Below are 19324 nucleotides of genomic sequence, written 5' to 3' on the forward strand. Positions count from 1 at the left end.
GTATGATGAAGGGCTCTACTCTGAGTTGATTCATTAGGACTCTGCGTAGCCTCTCGCTCTGCTGTGCACTTGTGTGTGCACAAGTGAAACTGACTGGCCTCCAGTGAAGGACAGCCAATGATAAACGCAGAGAAAAGGCAGCACGCTTACTGTTATGAAGTGGCATCAAAATGGAAAGTGGCCTAAAGATAAGTTGCAAGTAAATAAAGGCAAATTGGGGAAACTTAAGAAACTTTAATCATCATGTACTGGTATAAGATTAGCTTTGCTCATATCATTTCATGAAAACCATCAAAACCTAATAGACATATATTATTCAAAACTTCTGTTTTATCTGTTGTATGTCAAAGCAGAAATATACTTTAGAAAGTTAATGTTATCCAGTATAGTAAGTAGCCTAATGTTTGCTTTGTGTAAAGATTAAAACAACACACCGTGAAAAAATGGGAAGGTGTGTACTGCTACAAAATGTTAACCAATCATGTTGCACGTGATCACTTATGAATTTACAGCATTTATTCATGTGTCTTGAGGTATTTCTAATAGATGACAGACTAAGTTACCTGATCGAAACATTTGTTGCTTTCAAAAGATGAGGAAAAGACAACCTGTCACCCAATAGCCCAAGGGTCTCTAAGACCCAAAACATAACATGATGCTTATGAAAATATGTGTCATTGCTGAAATACAGTATATAAATATATACAGATAACTGCCTGACAAAAAGATACAAGAAAAACTCACTTTGTCGCGGCTCTCCGTGCGGTGATGCTGGCCACGATGATGCTCTCGGGTCGCGGCATAGCCACGGCTTTGAACGTTCCCTTCCAGAACTTCTCAAAAAGCTGCTTCTCTCCCAAAAGTACACTTGTCATGGCTCCACAATATAACGGGAGAAAACCCGGGACTAAACCGAAATCTCAGAAAGACGATTCTGCGATGTAGTTTCACCGAATCCTCAAACAGTTGCTCGATGTGCTACCGTGTGTAGGCGGCTGCACCAGGGAGCTGTCCAAGTTCTGAAACCAGTCGTTTGTTTTAGCAGATGAAGCTTCTTTTCGTCGTGTTTTCTTTGGGTTTCTGCGTGAGAGTCCGTTTGAAAGGTTTAAAGTTGGTTTGAGTCTTCGTTTTGAGCGTCAGTTTACGATTTCCCCTCAGTTTTACGACGGCGACGGACGTTACGATGACCGTTACAGCGGGCAGCTTCTATTTATTGTCTCGGCTTTCCCTCACGCGCTTAGCACTCGCGCCTCCCGCCTTCAAATTAATTAAAATTTTGATTTGTTTTCCTTTTATTCAATAAAGTCGCGCTATCAATAAAACTGTTGAATGAAAGAAAACATATTCGCAAGCCAAGGAGAGCCCTGTAGTTTTATATGTATAAAACTGCAGAGTTGGACGCGTGCGAGGCGCACAGCTGACGGCGGCTCGTGCGCGAGCTGGGTTAATGTAAGGAGCTCAGTTGATAGTGCCTCGTTTTGTTGCACGCACCTCGTGACGTTAAAGGGAAGAGATTTGGGGGCTATAGGTCACACAGGCACTGAGACCACCACTCTCTTCTTCGTCTACTCTCTTTCTCTCTCTCTTGTTCAGCTTGGACAAAAGATGTGCCTGTTGCCTTAATTAGCATAACAAAAGAGGCAGGGGTCGGTGCAGAGGCAGCAGACGGAGCATGTGTCAGGCACAATACACCAGAGGCAAAGCATTTCCCCCATCAGCCCTCAAGGCCCCCTCCCTTTCACTCAACAACCACCTGTCACTAAATACCCACCTGCACCTGCAGAGTGCAACCGTGATAATAGCACAAACAAAAGCAGCAACCCACCTCATAAAGCTTTGGGCCAACAATCCAGACATATGTAAACTTCTCTTATGTACTGTAGCCTACGTCATTCTTTCTTTTGTGTTCAGTGTTCCTGTAGCTCAGGAAGATCCCCAGGGTACACATACTAATAAAAATGTATGTGAATGCACTGTAAGTTGGTTTGGATAAAGCATTTAATTGTTTTTATTATTAATATGCTATGCATTTTTTATTATTAAAATACTACATAAAAACCATTAAAACGGTCGATGATTTGAAATGTATGGGAATCTTATTGTCACAAATAAGCCTTGCTTTAAATAGCATTTTCTCTAACTAACCTCATGCTGGGATGCTTTTGAAGCAGCCTAGAAGTTTTTCACTGTTTTTCTGCTTATGCACAATTTGATTATGTATAATTATTCTAAAATGTACCTACTTTTATAAGACCAAAAATAACAAACATTTAAAAAAATTGATCCAACATGTTGACTTTAGTGTACTAAGTCTGTAGGCAGGCAGGCATGGTAAGTAAAGAAATCATAAACAAATAAAAATAAGTGACACTTTGCAATTACATTTGTTATTAATCACCAACCAAACCTAACATACAGTATGAGCAGTTAATGTATATAAAATGTTTAAGCATGCGTGCGACACTCTCAGAAAAAAGGTACCATGCAGTACTCTTTCAAAAAGTTCACCTTTGTACCTCAAAGGAACAAATTGGTACCTCAAAAGCACATATTTGTATCTAAATGGTACATATTACAACCTTTTTAAAGGTTTTTGCCCCAGTGACAGCTTTTTATTATGGAAGAAAATTTTGTATATTTGGGTGATTCTAACGAAATTAGACTTATGAGGTGTCATGAAACATTTAGATAAAAAAGTAAATGCAAAGTAAGAGTATTAAAATAAGAAGCATACAGTTACAAACATCTCTTCATGTACTATTTTGCACATGATTTCAAATGACATCATACAAACCAATTTTGTTGTTTTTTCCACATTTAAGGGGAAAATTATCATTACCGCAACGTGTCTGGATTTGGGTTCTTTGACATAGAAATATTTATAATTAAAAAATTAAAAAAAATAAAAAGCTTCAGTGCATGTTATACTATAAACATTTACAGTAAAGTAAAATATGGTATTTGGTGATCATTGCTAAATGGAAAGACAATAATAAGGAATATAAATGTGTCCAAGAAACATTTTCTCATCCTCCGCAACAATTTTCAATCATTGTTTAAGTCCTCAAGGAGCTAACATTTAAAAAAACATTTTTGGAAGGGACATAATTTACTGTAACACTCAAGATGGTAAGCAGTTCTTATTTTTTCTCTCCAGATAAAAATTTAAATTTTGTTTGTCATAGTACCTAGACAACTTTTTAGTTCTCATTACCGAAACATGAGTTTGTAAATGCATATATTTCAGTTGCAGTAATGATATTTTATGATAATGATAATCTAAAAATGTAAATAATTCTATAGGAAATATTTTTAAATCCTTAATAAAATAAATAAATATATAAAATAAAATATATAAAAGAAATGTAAAAAAATAAGGCTTCAAGGGCTTTTAAAATAAAAATCTAATGCTGGACACCTTCTAAGTCTGGATTTTGTGAGAATCACCCATTTATATTTGTAGCACATTGTAAAATATTAGAAAAACAGTCCGTCCAAAACATAATAAATACAAATGAAATTCAGTCATTGTCCATTCTGAAATACGTATCTTGAGGAAAGTGCTCTTTGCATAAAATTACTTTAATCACAACACCTTTTAACACATTTACTGTATATTTTTTTACATTTTAGCTTTCTATAGCATCTATATTTTTGTCTTGCTATCATGTATAAAGAATTCTGGATCTGTTGCTGTCACCACATGTAACGGAATTGTGGGTAACTGCTCAATCCCGTCAGCTTTTGTTTAATTCCAGCAGTCAACATATCAAAAGATGGAAGGCTCCATACGCTGCGTCAGGAGAAGAAAAAAGGGCTACATAAATCACTGACAGAAATAAAGAACCATGAAACATCACTCTGGATACAGACTGCCAGGACAAGATGTTGATTCATATTTAATTTCCTTTGAGTGCATTCCAGCATGAAATATTGTACAAATGCAAATCTGTTTTGATAACTTTATTTCCATGACTCAGTTAATGTTCTGACATCAATGTCATCCTTGAACCACTTTTCTTATCCTTTAATAATTGCATGAACCATAAAGTTACATTATATATTACTTTCTTATGCTATACTTAAAGGTAATAGAAATGCCAACGTTATCAATATAACAATTTGGGACCAGAGAATATAGTAATTAAACAGATACTCATAGGAAGGCATAGAAAGTTTACAAGCAAAAAACTCTCCCATTTAACACAGACAAAACCACTAAATTACCTATTAAAAATGAAGTATAATTAATCTACTGCACATTAAATTGAATGGTACTAATCATATGATTCAATCAGTTTGCTCAAAAACTACAATCCAGTTGCAATGCCCTTAATTTGCACTTCAATTACAACATATCACTTAGAATCACAGCCACACATATGTACATCCTACCCTCCGCTCGCGGTATAAGGACAAATCATCTGGAATCAATAGCCCTTCTCCCCCAACTACCAGTGATCTCTATCAAAGTGAACAAATTAAATTGCAGCTAAAGGCAATCGGTTAATGAACCAGTAGTCTTGAAGCTCGTTCGTTGTCTTTTGTCTGTCTGAATGCCCCTGGATGACTTTATGCTGAAACTCACTGAACTATTTTGGAAATATGCACAATGGGTCTAAATCTGACATGAAACATCACATTTTTATTCCTAGTTAAATTGTTACATTTAAAAAGTTAATATTTAAAAACATATACATATTTGTAAGCAAAAGTGACAATGATTTGCATGAATTGATAACACACGTCAATGCAAAGAGGCAAATAGATGCGAATAGACTTGCGCGAGGCGATTTCAATAATGCGAATTGGGTGGCGCGATTGTCACGAAAACATGCCCTGTTCACCTTAAACGTGTCTTCACTCAAGTTGAAAATATTCAAGATTACAAACATCTTGAGAAAGATCTTTGTTACCCAATATTAAATCTTTCCTGTGTGCCTTCTGGGAAATGAGAAGCCTTTATGGGCCATCACTTAGGACTAAAGCAGCTGATATCAATTAGTACTGATAGGGGGCAGGGTTTCTCTCTCAATACTGACAGATTTCAGGTAATCTTCTTGCTTTCTATGCCATTTTGCACCTTGTTCTCTTCATGTTTTCAATAATTATTCCCTGTGTCATTTCACTTTACTTATTATGACTCAACTTGTATATTTAAATGTTCGGATTTCTTTGCATGAATTCAATATTTGACTTGATGGCTACATCTGGTGAAAATTGTGTGTCAATAGCCCACTTAGAAATCCTCTTACTGATAAACATGCTGATGTGTCAAATACTTATTTCCCCCGCTGTATAATTGACAAGTGCAGTTGTTGTTATTGCGAAATGTCTTTGAAATTAATTATTCAACACAGCTCATCTAAACTTAAGATTTAAGAAAATATCAAATTCTTAGTTGGTATATTCTCAGTAGATTTGGTACATTCAGGAATTAGGCTTTACTTGTTCAATTGTAGCAAAACATAAATGCTGAACGCAGTAGTTCTTTTATCTACTGTAAATGACCAGCTATAGAGGGCCACAATTCTCTCATTCTGTGCAAAGCCAGCATTAAAGTAGAAAAAATGATGTTATCAGATCATAAGTGGAGGCAACGATGCAAAGCTTACCCAATACGTTTCAGCACAAGCAGGCAGCGTCAGCTTCTGGCCATATTTGCAGACATCTAAGATTTGCTGTTAGGAACAGTGTGTCTGCATTTATCCAATTACAAGCAGTTGGTATTCGTGTAGCACATGTCTGTGGAAAATTTAAAGATTCAATTAGCTAAGTGCTGAATGCAAAGTTGCAGAGTGGTGTTTCTAATGGATTGTGTGTGTCAAGCAAACTGCTGTTGATAACTACGCGGTTTTGGGGAGGCGAAACATGTTCTGAAAAGGATCATTGAGTTTTTGGTTAGAAAAAATGCATTTTAATGCAAAGTCATTTTTGTTGATGACTTTAACATTTCAATAAGCGCAGATGCGAGTCCTCAAATTACATTGAGGTTTCATTGAGGTTTTCTTATTCAAAACATCCTTTACTAATGTAATGGGATAAACTGAAGTCAAGTGCATTGTTCAAGAATAAAAGAGTTTTATCAAACAAATAAGCAGAGGCGGACAGAGTACACAGCTTCATTACTTGAGTAAGAGTACAGTTACCCCTTACTAAATTTTACTCAAGTACAAGTAAAAGTACTGCAGTCAGATGTCTACTCAAGTAAAACAAAAAAGTACTTGTTTTTAAAAGTACTTGAGTATCAAGAGTACAAGAGTACATTTTTTTATTTTGCATTACTACTGCCACAGTGCACATTGAACCACGTGAGATGATTGACAGCTGTACAGCAAATAATAGAGCTCTGAGGTCAAATCTGACACGAATCAGGAAGAGGATCCAGTGATCCCTGCCGCTCTCAAGGGGTTGGATTTTTGTAAGCGGTGATGAAGCTCTGTTTTGGTAAATACAGCAAACACTTAAAGCGAAAACTATCATTAACTTGTTTAGAAAATTAAAATAACCTGGCAAGGTGGAGCCACGGGTTGTCACATTCCCAGGATGGACCTGCTGTGTCTTCAACCATTGTTTCGTCTCTTATCTAAATCTGACAGCTGATAGGCTGTCCCAATCAGTGGCGCCTGCACAATCCAATCACATTTGAGAAAAGGGAAACAACAAATCGAGGGTTTCTGAGATTTTTCCTTTTTTTTTTAGAAGAAGTAACGGGTACTCACGGTTATGGATAGAAATGTAGTGGAGTAAAGAGTAAAATATTTGCCTCTCAAATGTACTTGAGTAAAGTCATGAGTACTCCCCAAAAATAATACTCGAGTAAAGTACAGATCCCTCAAAATTGTACTTAAGTACTGTACTCAAGTAAATGTACTCGGTTACTGTCCGGCTCTGCAAATAAGCTCATCTATGACAAGACCACACAACCTTTAGTGTACAAAAAAAAATCTTTAACCACCCAGCTAATCCATATTTGATGTCACAGGTAAAACAAACCCCTTATGATGCAAGTTATTTCTGTTTAAAAACTAAATTGCCATTCTTCTTTATTGTCATTGTCGGTCATGCATTGTTGTATACGCAGCTGTAAAAATGTCTAGATGAAGTGCTCCTCTACCCATTACAACTCTATAAAAGCATCTAAAAGAGCAGTCAGACATGGGAAAGGGGACGCATCTATCCCCTCGCATTAACTCGCCGTCATTCTTCCTTCACTTTAGGCTAGAAATAAGAAACCTTTTGAAACAGTGCTGATGAGACACAGCCCGAGGACGGGCATAATGTTTATCCATAATGATAGTCGCCACTCCAAGTTAGGTTAATGGTAGCAGTAAATGGTAACTAAAGAGACAGCATCTCCTCTGTGGCTGGGTTAGGGTGCCTATTTTCAGCTGTTGTTCTGTCCTTTCGTCACTCCCTTGTTGGCAAGAGTGCTCATAATCGCCACTATGTCCGCCTCACCACCATTCTGGTTCTTTGGGTGTTGTCAGAATTCTTGTATTGAAAGCAACCCAAGATGAAATCTTGCAGCATAACTGCTTTGTGTTTAATTATTCATTAACTGGTTTGGTATTGGACAAAGTGCTGATTAAGACAAGACATTATTGGATAAGAGTGAATCTTTCTTTCTCTTATCGGTTTGTCTATCTACAGTTATGTTGCAGAACGCATTTATGTATTATGCATAGATACCAGAATTACTGCAGTAGCTAAGCTGTTTTGCACAGATGCTCTACTAGATGCCGAACAAATGTATAACAATTGTAACGTCTGCTATAAGTGAAGATGCAGCAGTTATCTGCATTATTTAGTTCTGGCACAGAGAACATAAGCTTTAGTATTAAATGATTACTCCACTTTCATTACCCCCCCCCCCCCCCCACATGTCATCCAAGATGTTTATGTCTTTCTTTGTTCAGTTGAGAAGAAAGTAAGTTTTTTGAAGAAAACATTCAGGATTTTTCTCTATATAGTAGACTTTAGGGGACCTCAACGTTTAACAGTTTCAATGCAATTTAAAATTGCAGCTTTAAAGGGCTCTAAACGATCCCAAGCGAGGTATAAGGGTCTTATCTAGAAAAACGATCATCATTTTTGTCATAAAAAATATGTACTTGTAATAGTCGTGTGATGCGCCATAGCGACCTTACGTATGACGCGCCATGTGTAAGATGGGGGCCTTTTTGTTTAGTCAGTTTAGTCTTGTATCTTTTGTATGTCGAATGTCCATGACCACATTTCACAGGTAGGGCTGTCACAATGATTAAATAATGGTTTTTGTTTGACCTCGTTTGACCTCATCGCAGTGATTTCAGATCACCGCAATGATTGCACATCTCTTAAAAAACACAAGGGGAGCTGCAGCGCATGTATAAATGAGACAGTATCAGATGACGCTCATTAACTGACAGTGTAACGCGATACATTGCCAAACCATTTAATACAGTGGAAAATAGCATTTAAAGAAATGCTGCAAAACTTTGATAAGTAGTATGAACTGCCAGGTAAAACATACATTTCCAAAACAGCAATTCCAAATTTAGGGAAGTGAAGGATGCTATTCTTAAGCATCTGTAAAAAAATATATTTTTTTGCAGCCACTACAGACATGTGGTCAATTACTAATATGACCTGTTTTGGTATAGTCAGTTTATTTTTATTGCATTTTTATTTTCAGCTATTTTTCAGACACTTTATTGTGTTTATTTCTAATGAAGAATTATAAAGATATATTCATTAAATTATTACTTTTAACAGGGCCGGATTATCCATAGACGGGATTGGGCGAGTGCCCTGGGGCAACAGGCAATGGGGGGCACCAAGGGCTCCAGACTGCGGGCAAAATGTTTTTTTACAGGTACTCGCGTATGTGCGGCACGTCTGACAAAACTACGGAATGTGCGATCGGGTTTTAAACGCTCATTTGCATGATGCGATGGGTCTACGCAGCCCGGGTAAAGTCAACACATCTCACTCAGAACCGCGAGGAGACGCGCTGGCGCGGATTTAAAATGAAACATTGCAGAGATGAGAGACAAAGAGAGTGGGAGAACTTTTAGCCTACATTAACACCAGCAACATTATCAGCCCTTGCTGAGAAAAACCGGATAAAAGATGAGAAACGTGTAAATGATACAAGTATGCAGATTGCCCTGCCACTCACCTCATTACAGTATGCTATCTGGATATAACTTATTGTATATGTATATATCTTATGCCCAGAATTAGTTAAGGGGGTTGTATGATTCTTTGTTTCATAACTGCCTTTTCTAAAAGTTTCATCAATTGTGCATATGACATGAGTTAGAGTTAAGTAAGTCTATTTAGTATTTTTCAGCAATGCAGTTATTTTGGGGGAAAAAAATGAATAATTGCATTGCAGGCTGATATAAGGTGTGCCCTAAATTTCTGCGAGCACTCCTAAAATTTTCAGTCAGGGGCTACAGTGCTCATAATAACAAAAACGTTAGTCTGGAGCCCTGAATGACTAGAGTTCAATAAAATATTTATATAATATAATGTAAAAAATTTTTGGGGGGGCACTTGAAATTTGGTCACCCTGGGGCACTTCATTGTGTTAATCCGGGCCTGACTTTTAAATATGTGTTATGTGTATTCATATTTACTGCCAGGTATACCTTGCAAACGATTTCATTTAAGTAATCGCATCAATGTGTGAAATTATTTAATAAACAAACAAACAAAAAAAAAATTATGAGAATTAAATGTCAAAGCAAAAAACTGACAATCGTTATATTCGTCAAATCCTAAAACAGGCAATTATTCGTCATAATTGTCACAATTTATTAGACAATTAACCGCCAGCCAAATTTCATAATCGTGACGGCCCTATTTACAAGTAGGCTATAGCCTGTTTTTCTACACACATGCCTTTAAATTCTATCTTAATTTCAGTTTCTTGATGTAGTAATACTATAGCTGTCACATAAAAGTATCAGTTTACATCATACTGTCTCCAAATGTATTTATTTTGTTTTTTGAATTTTAGGTATTTAGGACTAGGTCTACAAACACGCATCCACCGAAGTCCACGAAGCAAATTGAAATGTGATGGTTTAGCCTAGGAGGAGGATCGATAATTATGTCACTTGACGTTCTCGCCCACCGTGCCTGTCAGCAGGACACATTAGTGACGTTTCTGATAGGGCTGCACGATATTGAGAAAATATGCAATTCTACTGTTGACCTTTGTTTCTTGCGGTATATAATTTCCCTAGAGAAATGCTATTTGTATTGGTTTTTTATCATTAAGATATGTAATTATCATACTAAAATAAACAGGTATATTCTTCTGATGTAATTAAATTTAATTCAGGCTAAAAAAAATATTTCAGACGTACATTTCTTTTTAGGCACAAGTTCGTCGCTGTAGTTTCCCTTGCTCGTCTCTACTTCTGCCATATTTATTTTCCACTCTCTGCTTTGAGCCGCTAGGTTCACCTTTCTGCCCACGGTCTAGCCAATAGTACACTGTCAAAAATAAAGGTACAAAGCTGTCACTGGGGCAGTACCCTTTAAAAAAGGTCCTAATATGTACCATTTAGGTACAAATATGTACCTTTAAAGGTACATATTGGCAGTTCAAAGTACTAATATGCCCTCTTTGGGTACAAATTTGTACCTTTTTGAAAGGGTACTGCCCCAGTGACAACTTTTGTACCTTTTTTTCTGAGAGTGTAGAACTAGTTATTCTTATGCGTTGTGATCTCATTGGTTGCTGTGGGGTTAATAGCATAGTGACTGCACAAATTATTATATGATTGCTTCATGCTGTTCATTTTAATTGCTTCTTGAACACTATGCCAGCAGACTGATAATTGTTAATTTTTTCATCTTGATCTATCTATATACACTGAAAATAACACAAAAGTACATATAATAGATTTGATTTTGTTCAAGTACACAAAAAAATCAAAGGGCAAAATCAAGGGTATCCACATGCTATAAAAGAATAATAAAAATGACTAATGAAAATATGAAGAGTTTGGTTCCAAAACGCCAAAAATTAATTACAGCCAAAATCAGTATTGTATCAGGTCAGTATAAAAAAGTAAATTCTTAATTTTACGCAAAATCCAATATCCGCCATGTTATTCTGTCATCTTGTCTCCCTTCTTTCCAAAACGTGATAAACAGCAGTCCTCCTTCTCTGCTGAATGCAATTAATCCGCTTAATCAATCACAGTGCACCATTCCACACATTGTAAACAACAATGGCAGTGGGTTAAATACACATTTAATCCTAGTTTTCCTCATCTACTTTGTACTTCATGACTAACAAACAAACAAAAACAAAATAGTAATTTTGATGGCATTAATAAACCTGTGGTGGTTTTCTGTGGTGGAGAAGAAACGTATCAAAAACGAATAATTTACGTGAGAGGCACTCGGGCGAAGGAAAAATGTCCACTGTTGCTTGTTTTCACACGACAGCATCAAGCTTCTGTCATGCTAACACATTGACCCCAGATGATCTTATGAAAAACTTTACATTATTTTACTCAAAGTCAACAAAAATCGCGCAGGACCAAAACATTTTACAGCTGATCGCTGTCAAAAAAGATTAGCGACGACATCCCATGGATGACAGCAGCAATGACAGTGTTCTTAATATGACAAAGTGTTTTGATTAATGCCATTCATTTTTTTTGGGGGGGGGTATATCACTAGTCAACTAAATGAATATAACATGGCAAAGATGAATGCACATTTATATTGATTTAATTTTGAAAAAAAAAACGTATCATGGATTTATTGCATTTTGCGGAAAAAAATAATCATTTTTTTAATAATAAATCTTTGAAAATCAAATATGGATTTGAATTTTGATTTTATTATAACCAAAGATGCTATATGAAAGTTAGGTATCAGAAAATAGTGGTTTTCATCTTGTCACTTTCTTAGGTATAGAAAACACATTTTTACCAAAATTAGTCAAAATAGATTTATTGCGTTTTGGAACCAAACTCTTCATATATACGTTGTATTAGGGCGCACTCACATTATCCAAACCAAACCAAACCATGCCCCAGCGCAATTGTCACCCCTCCCTACTCCCCCAGGTGCACGCACTCACACTGTACTTTTTATCGATCCGAGTCCGGGCGCGCTTTCGTCATTAAAATGCGATTGTTTTGAAAAAAGCAGGAAGTAAAGCTCTCTCTTAACACTGGAACCCACCGTAATGATAAGTCTGTGTTTTTTATTCGGAGTCGTTTGGTGCGGGATTACAGACAGCCTTCTCACATGTCATCATATTGCTTAGTTGATCTGTCACGTGCGCAGCTCGGACATTCACGTAACCCCGCTGCGCGCATCAAAAGGATTTTACGGCGGCAGATGAAGGTGAGTGGTCGCGCAGCTGACGTCTTCACCTTTTGAATCGCGCTCAGGCGCGAATGCGCTCACACCACAGCCTTCCGCGCCTGAGCCCAAGTGAACCGCGCTCCTGCCCACCTCTGCAACCCGGCCGTGGCGCGATTAACCAATCCGCGCCCGGGCGCGGAACAGAGCACTCACACTAGTCAAACGAACCAGGCTTTGGGGGTCAAACGCGCCCGAGCGCGGTTTGGTTTGGATAGTGTGAGTGCGCCCTTAGTCTACCACTTTATAGAAATATTTATTTTAGTCTTTGATGCCTTACAAAGAGCCTTTAACAAAGGCAGGCATTTAAAGGAATAGTCATTTTCAATATTAAAATATGTTATTACCTTAACTAAGAATTGTTGATACATCCCTCTATCATCTGTGTGCGTGCACGTAAGCGCTGGAGCGCGCTGCGACACTTCGATAGCATTTAGCTTAGCCCCATTCATTCAATGGTACCATTTAGAGATAAAGTTAGAAGTGACCAAACACATCAACGTTTTTCCTATTTAAGACGAGTAGTTATACGAGCAAGTTAGGTGGTACAAAATAAAACGTAGCGCTTTTCTAAGAGGATTTAAAAGAGGAACTATATTTTATGGCGTAATAGCACTTTTGGGAGTACTTTGACTCGCCTGAAAAGTCCGTTCCCCTTCTCACTCTCATAATGGGAGAGGGAGGGTGTTACTGCGCTGAGTCGAAGTACTCCCAAAAGTGCTATTACGCCATACAATATAGTTCCTCTTTTAAATCCGCTTAGAAAAGCACTACGTTTTATTTTGTACCACCAAACTTGCTCGTATAACTACTCGTCTTAAATAGGAAAAACATTGATGTGTTTGGTCACTTCTAACTTTATCTCTGATTGGTACCATTGAATGAATGGGGCTAAGCTAAATGCTATCGAAGCGTCGCAGCGCGCTCCAGCGCTTACGTGCACGCACACAGATGATAGAGGGATGTATCAACAATTCTTAGTTAAGGTAATAACATATTTTAATATTGAAAATGAGTAGACTATTCCTTTAACAAAGGTGTGTTTTAGTGCACTGTCAGAAATAAAGGTACAAAAGCTGGGACAGATATGTACCTTTGAGGTACTAATAATATGGACCCTTTAGGTACAAAGGTGTACTTGTTAAAAGCGTAACGTCCTAGTGACAGCCTTTGTACCTGTATTTCTAAAAATGTGCTCTTAAACTTATGACATCGCATGGATACAGTATAATTTTAATTTACACATTTGACAGAAATGTCTGTCCAAAGGGATTTACCGTGCATTACAAAGTATACATTTTATTAGTATGCAATATCAAACTTTTTTTGTTTTTAACATGTTGTTATAATGATTTGCTCATTAACCACCAATCAGTGAATTTATTTTGTGGTCTACCTTTAAAGGTGCAGTGTGTGAATTTTGGCGGCATCTGGTGGTGAGGTTGCGAGTTGCACACAATGGCTTAGTCCACTGCTCACTCCTCGCTTTTGGGACGCGTGGAGAGGCTGCGGTGGCCGCCACTGGACAGGCATGTCATCGTCGGAGACAGCTTAGTAAAATAAATGGTCCTTTAAGGGCTTCTGTAGAAAAATGGCAGCACAAAATGGCGACTTCCATGTAAGGGGACCCTCGGTCTATGTAGATAAGAAGGTCTCAATCTAAGGTAATAAACACATAACGGTTATGAAAGGTCACACCCCTGATAATATATTTTTGTATATTTTTTTTGCATTTCTGTCAAGAGATCCTTCTAAAAATTACACACTGCACCTTTAACCAGACAATATGAGCTGGAGGCTTATAACATCAAATTGAGGCCCCCCTGCTCAACAAAAATGTTCACAAACAAACAGAAAATTCTCCCTAGTCTGTTTTCAGACCACACTTGTAGATTCATACCCATTTCTTTGAATTAAAGCTGAAGTGAAGTCAGCAGTTGGGACGGGAGACTTGTTATTTTTCCCAACACAAAGGCAACACGATCCTGACAGAGTCTTGGGCTGATTATATTAAAGTGAATGGTGATCTAATAGAAAAGACGTGTCTTACCCAGGTAAGTGACCATCCATGCCTAATTAAAGCAGTAGATCTGACACAGGGCTCCTAGGGTGAAAGCACAGTTCGCTCAATAAATATTGACCCGAATGTTCTGTCTCTCTCTCATTTCTACCTATTCCCTCTACCTGCTTTCCAACTTTCTCTCACTATTTTTTCGATCAGTCCTCAATGACATGTACAATACTTTGGCCGTCTCAAGAGGATAAACCTCATCTGGTATTGCTTGTTAGACAAAGGAAACTGCATTTCTGTTTGTCTTTGAAGAAACGTGACTCAAAGCGACAGAAATAAAAAGAACAATCTCTTTTTTCATTGCACCAATTTTCCTCTATTGAAAAGCAAAGAGAAACAAAGGGCTCGTTGTGTGTCTTCATTATTTCAAAGAGAGAGGCAAATTACTTTTTATTTTCTTCACTGCTAACAGGAGAAAAGTGTAATCTAAAATCCGAATCAACACAAAAGTCTTTGTTTTTTGCGGTTGGGAATGAAAAGCACCTTCGAACCAATTACAAATGAGTTGAGATGTTTTGCCGATACAATTAACACATTGAATTTATCCATCGCACGGGTTGACAGATATGTGAAAAGTTAAAGCATAAATAACATAAATAACTGTTTTTCCAATGACTTCAGGTCAAAGGTCAGTAAAGCGGTTCATACAAAATAGACTTCCATTACTAAAGCATTTTTCAGCTGGCCTCCAAAGCAGTAATAATAATCTGTGCAAAGATCTGTGGATAACAAATTACAAACTAAACTCACTTTGCTGAAATTCCACAGTTAGGGCCACACATTTATCTGTGCATCTTAATTAACTCTTCTGTCGGTGAGAGCATCTTTGCACTTTGGAAACTGGTTGGGAGGTTACGTGAAGTGAAAAGGGCTTGGCACTATCTGTGCAGCAACTTAATTAGTTTTCTTTCTGTACGTTTTCTGCTTGAAGATGATCATATTCTGAATTCCATAAATGTAAGTATGGATTTTTCTCTCGCTCCCTCTTCCTAGAAACTGCATTTTGCCGATTCAACAGTTGTGTTATGTGCTAGGGTTATGAAGCACTCAACAGAAATAAAAACCAGACTGTAGCCTAAACGTGAAAACTGTTAATATTTATGTTTCATAAAGACAATTTTTAAGTGATCCTACAGTAGATCCCACTTGTTTAACAAAATGATTTCTTCTTCGAATAAACAGCACTCCCAGAAAAAAAGGTACAAACGTTGTCAAAGTGCAGTGGTACCATTCATATCTGTAACAATGACAACTGCTCCACTAATTAAACAAATATGACATCTTATACATATGATAAATAGCAGCACAGCCTCCTCAGCACTAAACTAAACCAAACCACAATATTATGATTACACTGAGAAAACAACTTACATTTCATTATTAAAGGGCACCTATTTCATTGCTAAAAAACAACATTATTTTGTGTATTTGGTATAATACAATGTGTTTGCATGGTTTATGGTTCAAAAAACACATACCGTAGATATTTGTAGCTCCAGATATCCCTGTCATCATGAAACGCACTGATTTTGTACAAAGCTCATCGATCTGAAAAGCTCTGTGTCCCTGATTGGCCAGTTAATCTGTACGTTGTGATTGGCCTGAATACCTCTGACTCAGCCGGAAATGTGACGCTCCTTACCATTTTTTGTTTGTAAGATTCACTCACAATGCAATGTTAACAGGAGTTAACTTAAGCCCTTTTCACACAGACATTCCGGAAAAAAACACGTTAAATGCATCCTGGAATTTTCTGGGATCGTTTGATTTTTTGTTCATTCACACTGCCATGATTTGCCGGCATCTGCAAGGTCCCGGAAAGGCACGTTACCTGTTTAAAGTCCTGCAATTTCTTCTACGCAGCATCTGAAGTTTGCATATTATTTATTAGTTCTCTCTCCTAAAACCACCATTTTTGTTTATGATAAGCCTATAAAAGAGCGCGTTGACGTGCCATTCTATGCTGGTGAATGATCTCCGGTTTAGAATGGATATTTGACGAGCTTATCTGATCTCTGCTTTAATTCAGTTTTCAGACATTTCTCATCATGATTGTTTATATGCATTTAAAACCCCGTTTTGAGGAGCTGAACGATATATCTTGTTGGGATGACGCGCAGGCATTTTTGTTTATGTTAAGCTCAAATGAGCACGTGACACGATATTCTTTTTATACTGCTGAATGATCTCCGTTTCAGCGCAGTAATGACAAGTTAACTTACCTGATATCTGCGTCAGTCCAGTTTGCTGACATTTCTCATTGTGAATGTTGTAAATCCCTCATTTTAAAGAGTTGAACCAACTTCATGTTGCCATGACATGCACGTCCTCACTACGGCAGGCGTCATTGTTTATGCATCTCATTTATCATTTCCTGATAACTGCTTCAATCTAGTTTGCGACATTTCTCGTGGTGAATGTGCATGTTATCTCTCATTTTAAGGAGCTGAACCATAATTTTTGTTGTGATAATGCGCGCGTCTTCACTACGACACGGCCATTACGCCATTGTTTCGGCTTCTTGTTCACACAGAGGGTTTTCCGTGTATCTTACTAGGTCCTCTTTCCGGCAACAATCTCAGAAGATTTGCAGGTGGAATTATGACAATGGCAGTCTTTTCCACGTCAACCGGCCCAGTAAGTAAACTGTTGCCTACAATCCAAGAGATTGATTCGCGTCTTCATTTATTTTGGGGTTTGTACCGTTTGCACATCGTTAACATGCAGGCCTACAAACACACACTTACATACTAAATAAAAATTGAAATCGTGAATTGGACCATGGGTGCTTTTTAAGATTTTATGTGTGCTATATTGCACTCGTGGTACAATGACGTCATATGCCGATCAACTTGCGCATATCAGCATCCTGGTGTGAATTACGTCACATAATTTATTACACATTTGTACATTTGTAAACATAAATTTTATATTTCATGTTTTTTTATATATAACAAGTTGTTGTATATTGCTTTCTGCTAATGTTGTCTATTTCTTTGCTTTTATTTGATCTTATTACTGTTATTTGTTTATTTGGCAGTTTGTTTTTAACATTTCATTTATTTCGCTGTTATCTGAAATTATTCTTGTTGGCATTAATAAAACTCTATATTTGCTTTATTTCTGTGTTTTACAATTATAGATTTTACAGTATATAAATATATTTTGGTCACTTTACGGCTATTTTCTGGGGCATCTGGATAAGTTGTGGGTGGGTTCTGTGGTAAATATGGTAATTTTGGTTCTTTCTGGGTTACATTTGGGGTTTCTGGAAAAGTTGTGAGTTTTGGTATAAATGTGGTAATTTTGGCTGTTTTCTGTTTGATATCTGGAGATTCTGGGAGAGCTATGGCTGATTTCTGGAGGTGTGAATGGGTTGCGGCTGAGTTATGGTCTGCTTTCGGCTAGAATCTGGAGTACTTAAGGCAAGCAGCTTTGGGACCAATCAAGGGCTGTAAGACATGGCGGTATGTGCCAAAAGAACAGCCTAAACTCAGCCATTTCTGGCCCCAAAAAATGTTGCTATCTGGGAACCAGTTTGCCTGCTCAAAACGCATTACACAAGAAGATAAATGTTAAACTAAAACACATACCTTGTGTTGCCATGACTTTCGTGATCCTTCTCCAGACAGCATTTATTTAGGGGTTTCAAAACCTAAGTACTGTACTCCGAAATGTCCTCTTTGTACGTGTTTAATGAGCAGTCTAGTTTTTTGGTGGGGGCGGGGCTACAGCACGTGAGACTAGCAGGAGGGACAACGACGAGATACAAACGAAACCAAGCGATTGACCAAAGTAGATCTTTAAACCCCATTTAAAGGCAAAGCGTAAGTCTACTGTTTCTTGAAGACGTGTCTTTCCCAAACTAAAGTGAGTAACTGATGCCTTCAGGAAAACTGCCAGATCAAGCAGTCATTTTGCCATGTGTGATGATCACGTGATTCTGAGTGGCGTGATTCATTTTACACACTTATTTTTATTATTTTGTAAGTTATTATAAAGTAAGTTATATAAACCAAGTGGAAAACATTTATTTCTTATTTACTTATATTCATGTTTTTTGTTTGTTTGTTTCATTTAGCAAACTATCATGGAGCTGTAAAGCTTTATATTTTAGGTAATTTAAATATAGCCTAATTCACAATAGATTGCCTGGGTTAAACTATATTACAGCATTTAAACGTTTTACATACAATAAAAACATACAATAAAGTGTTTATTTATTTGCATTTGTTTATATAATACTGTCACAGGTGGGAAGCGGACCGCCCCTGTCGCGGGTCACGCTCCTCCTTCCGTTTCCACCCCAAAAAGGTTCAAAAACACCCCAATGTCTCATGGCTCATGGCTTTGGGCCTACAGGTGAGTATACAGGGAGGTACACTGGGCTCCTGGCTTTGGGCGTACAGGTGAGTATACAGGGAGGTACACTGGGCTCTTGTCTTTGGGCGCACAGGAGAGCATACAGGGAGGTACACTGGGCTCTTGGCTTTGGGCGTACAGGTGAGTATACAGGGAGGTACACTGGGCTCTTGTCTTTGGGCGCACAGGAGAGCATACAGGGAGATACACTGGGCTCTTGGCTTTGGGCGTACAGGTGAGCAGACAGGGAGATACACTGGGCTCTTAGCCTTGGGCGTACAGGTGAGTATACAGGGAGGTACACTGGGCTCTTGGGTCGGGCATCTAAAAGCACTCAACAGACGTATAATCATACACGGAGATCAGCCAATTCAAACTTTCCCTCCTTCGATACTCCACACAATATTCACAGCAATTTCTTACTTCATAAAGTTGCCACGCCACCACCAAGCGGGGGAAAGTGTTGATGAGTCGCAGTCGGGTGTATATATGTAGAAAAACAGCCGT

At 37.8% G+C, this 19324-nt stretch overlaps 1 protein-coding gene across 1 annotated transcript in view; it reads right to left on the bottom strand.

Moving 5' to 3' along the window:
- The window catches only part of srrm4 (serine/arginine repetitive matrix 4), a 77592-nt gene extending 76014 nt beyond the window's left edge, over nt 1-1578 (bottom strand). Inside the window, exon 1 of the mRNA XM_055198555.2 lies at nt 745-1578. Within this exon, the coding sequence (XP_055054530.2) occupies nt 745-875 (131 nt within the window). The 5' untranslated portion in view covers nt 876-1578. The remainder of the gene's footprint in view (nt 1-744) is intronic.
- Nucleotides 1579-19324: the final 17746 nt, after the last annotated feature.

Source organism: Misgurnus anguillicaudatus, chromosome 22 (genome assembly GCF_027580225.2).
Source record: "Misgurnus anguillicaudatus chromosome 22, ASM2758022v2, whole genome shotgun sequence".
NCBI classification, from domain to species: Eukaryota; Metazoa; Chordata; class Actinopteri; order Cypriniformes; family Cobitidae; genus Misgurnus; species Misgurnus anguillicaudatus.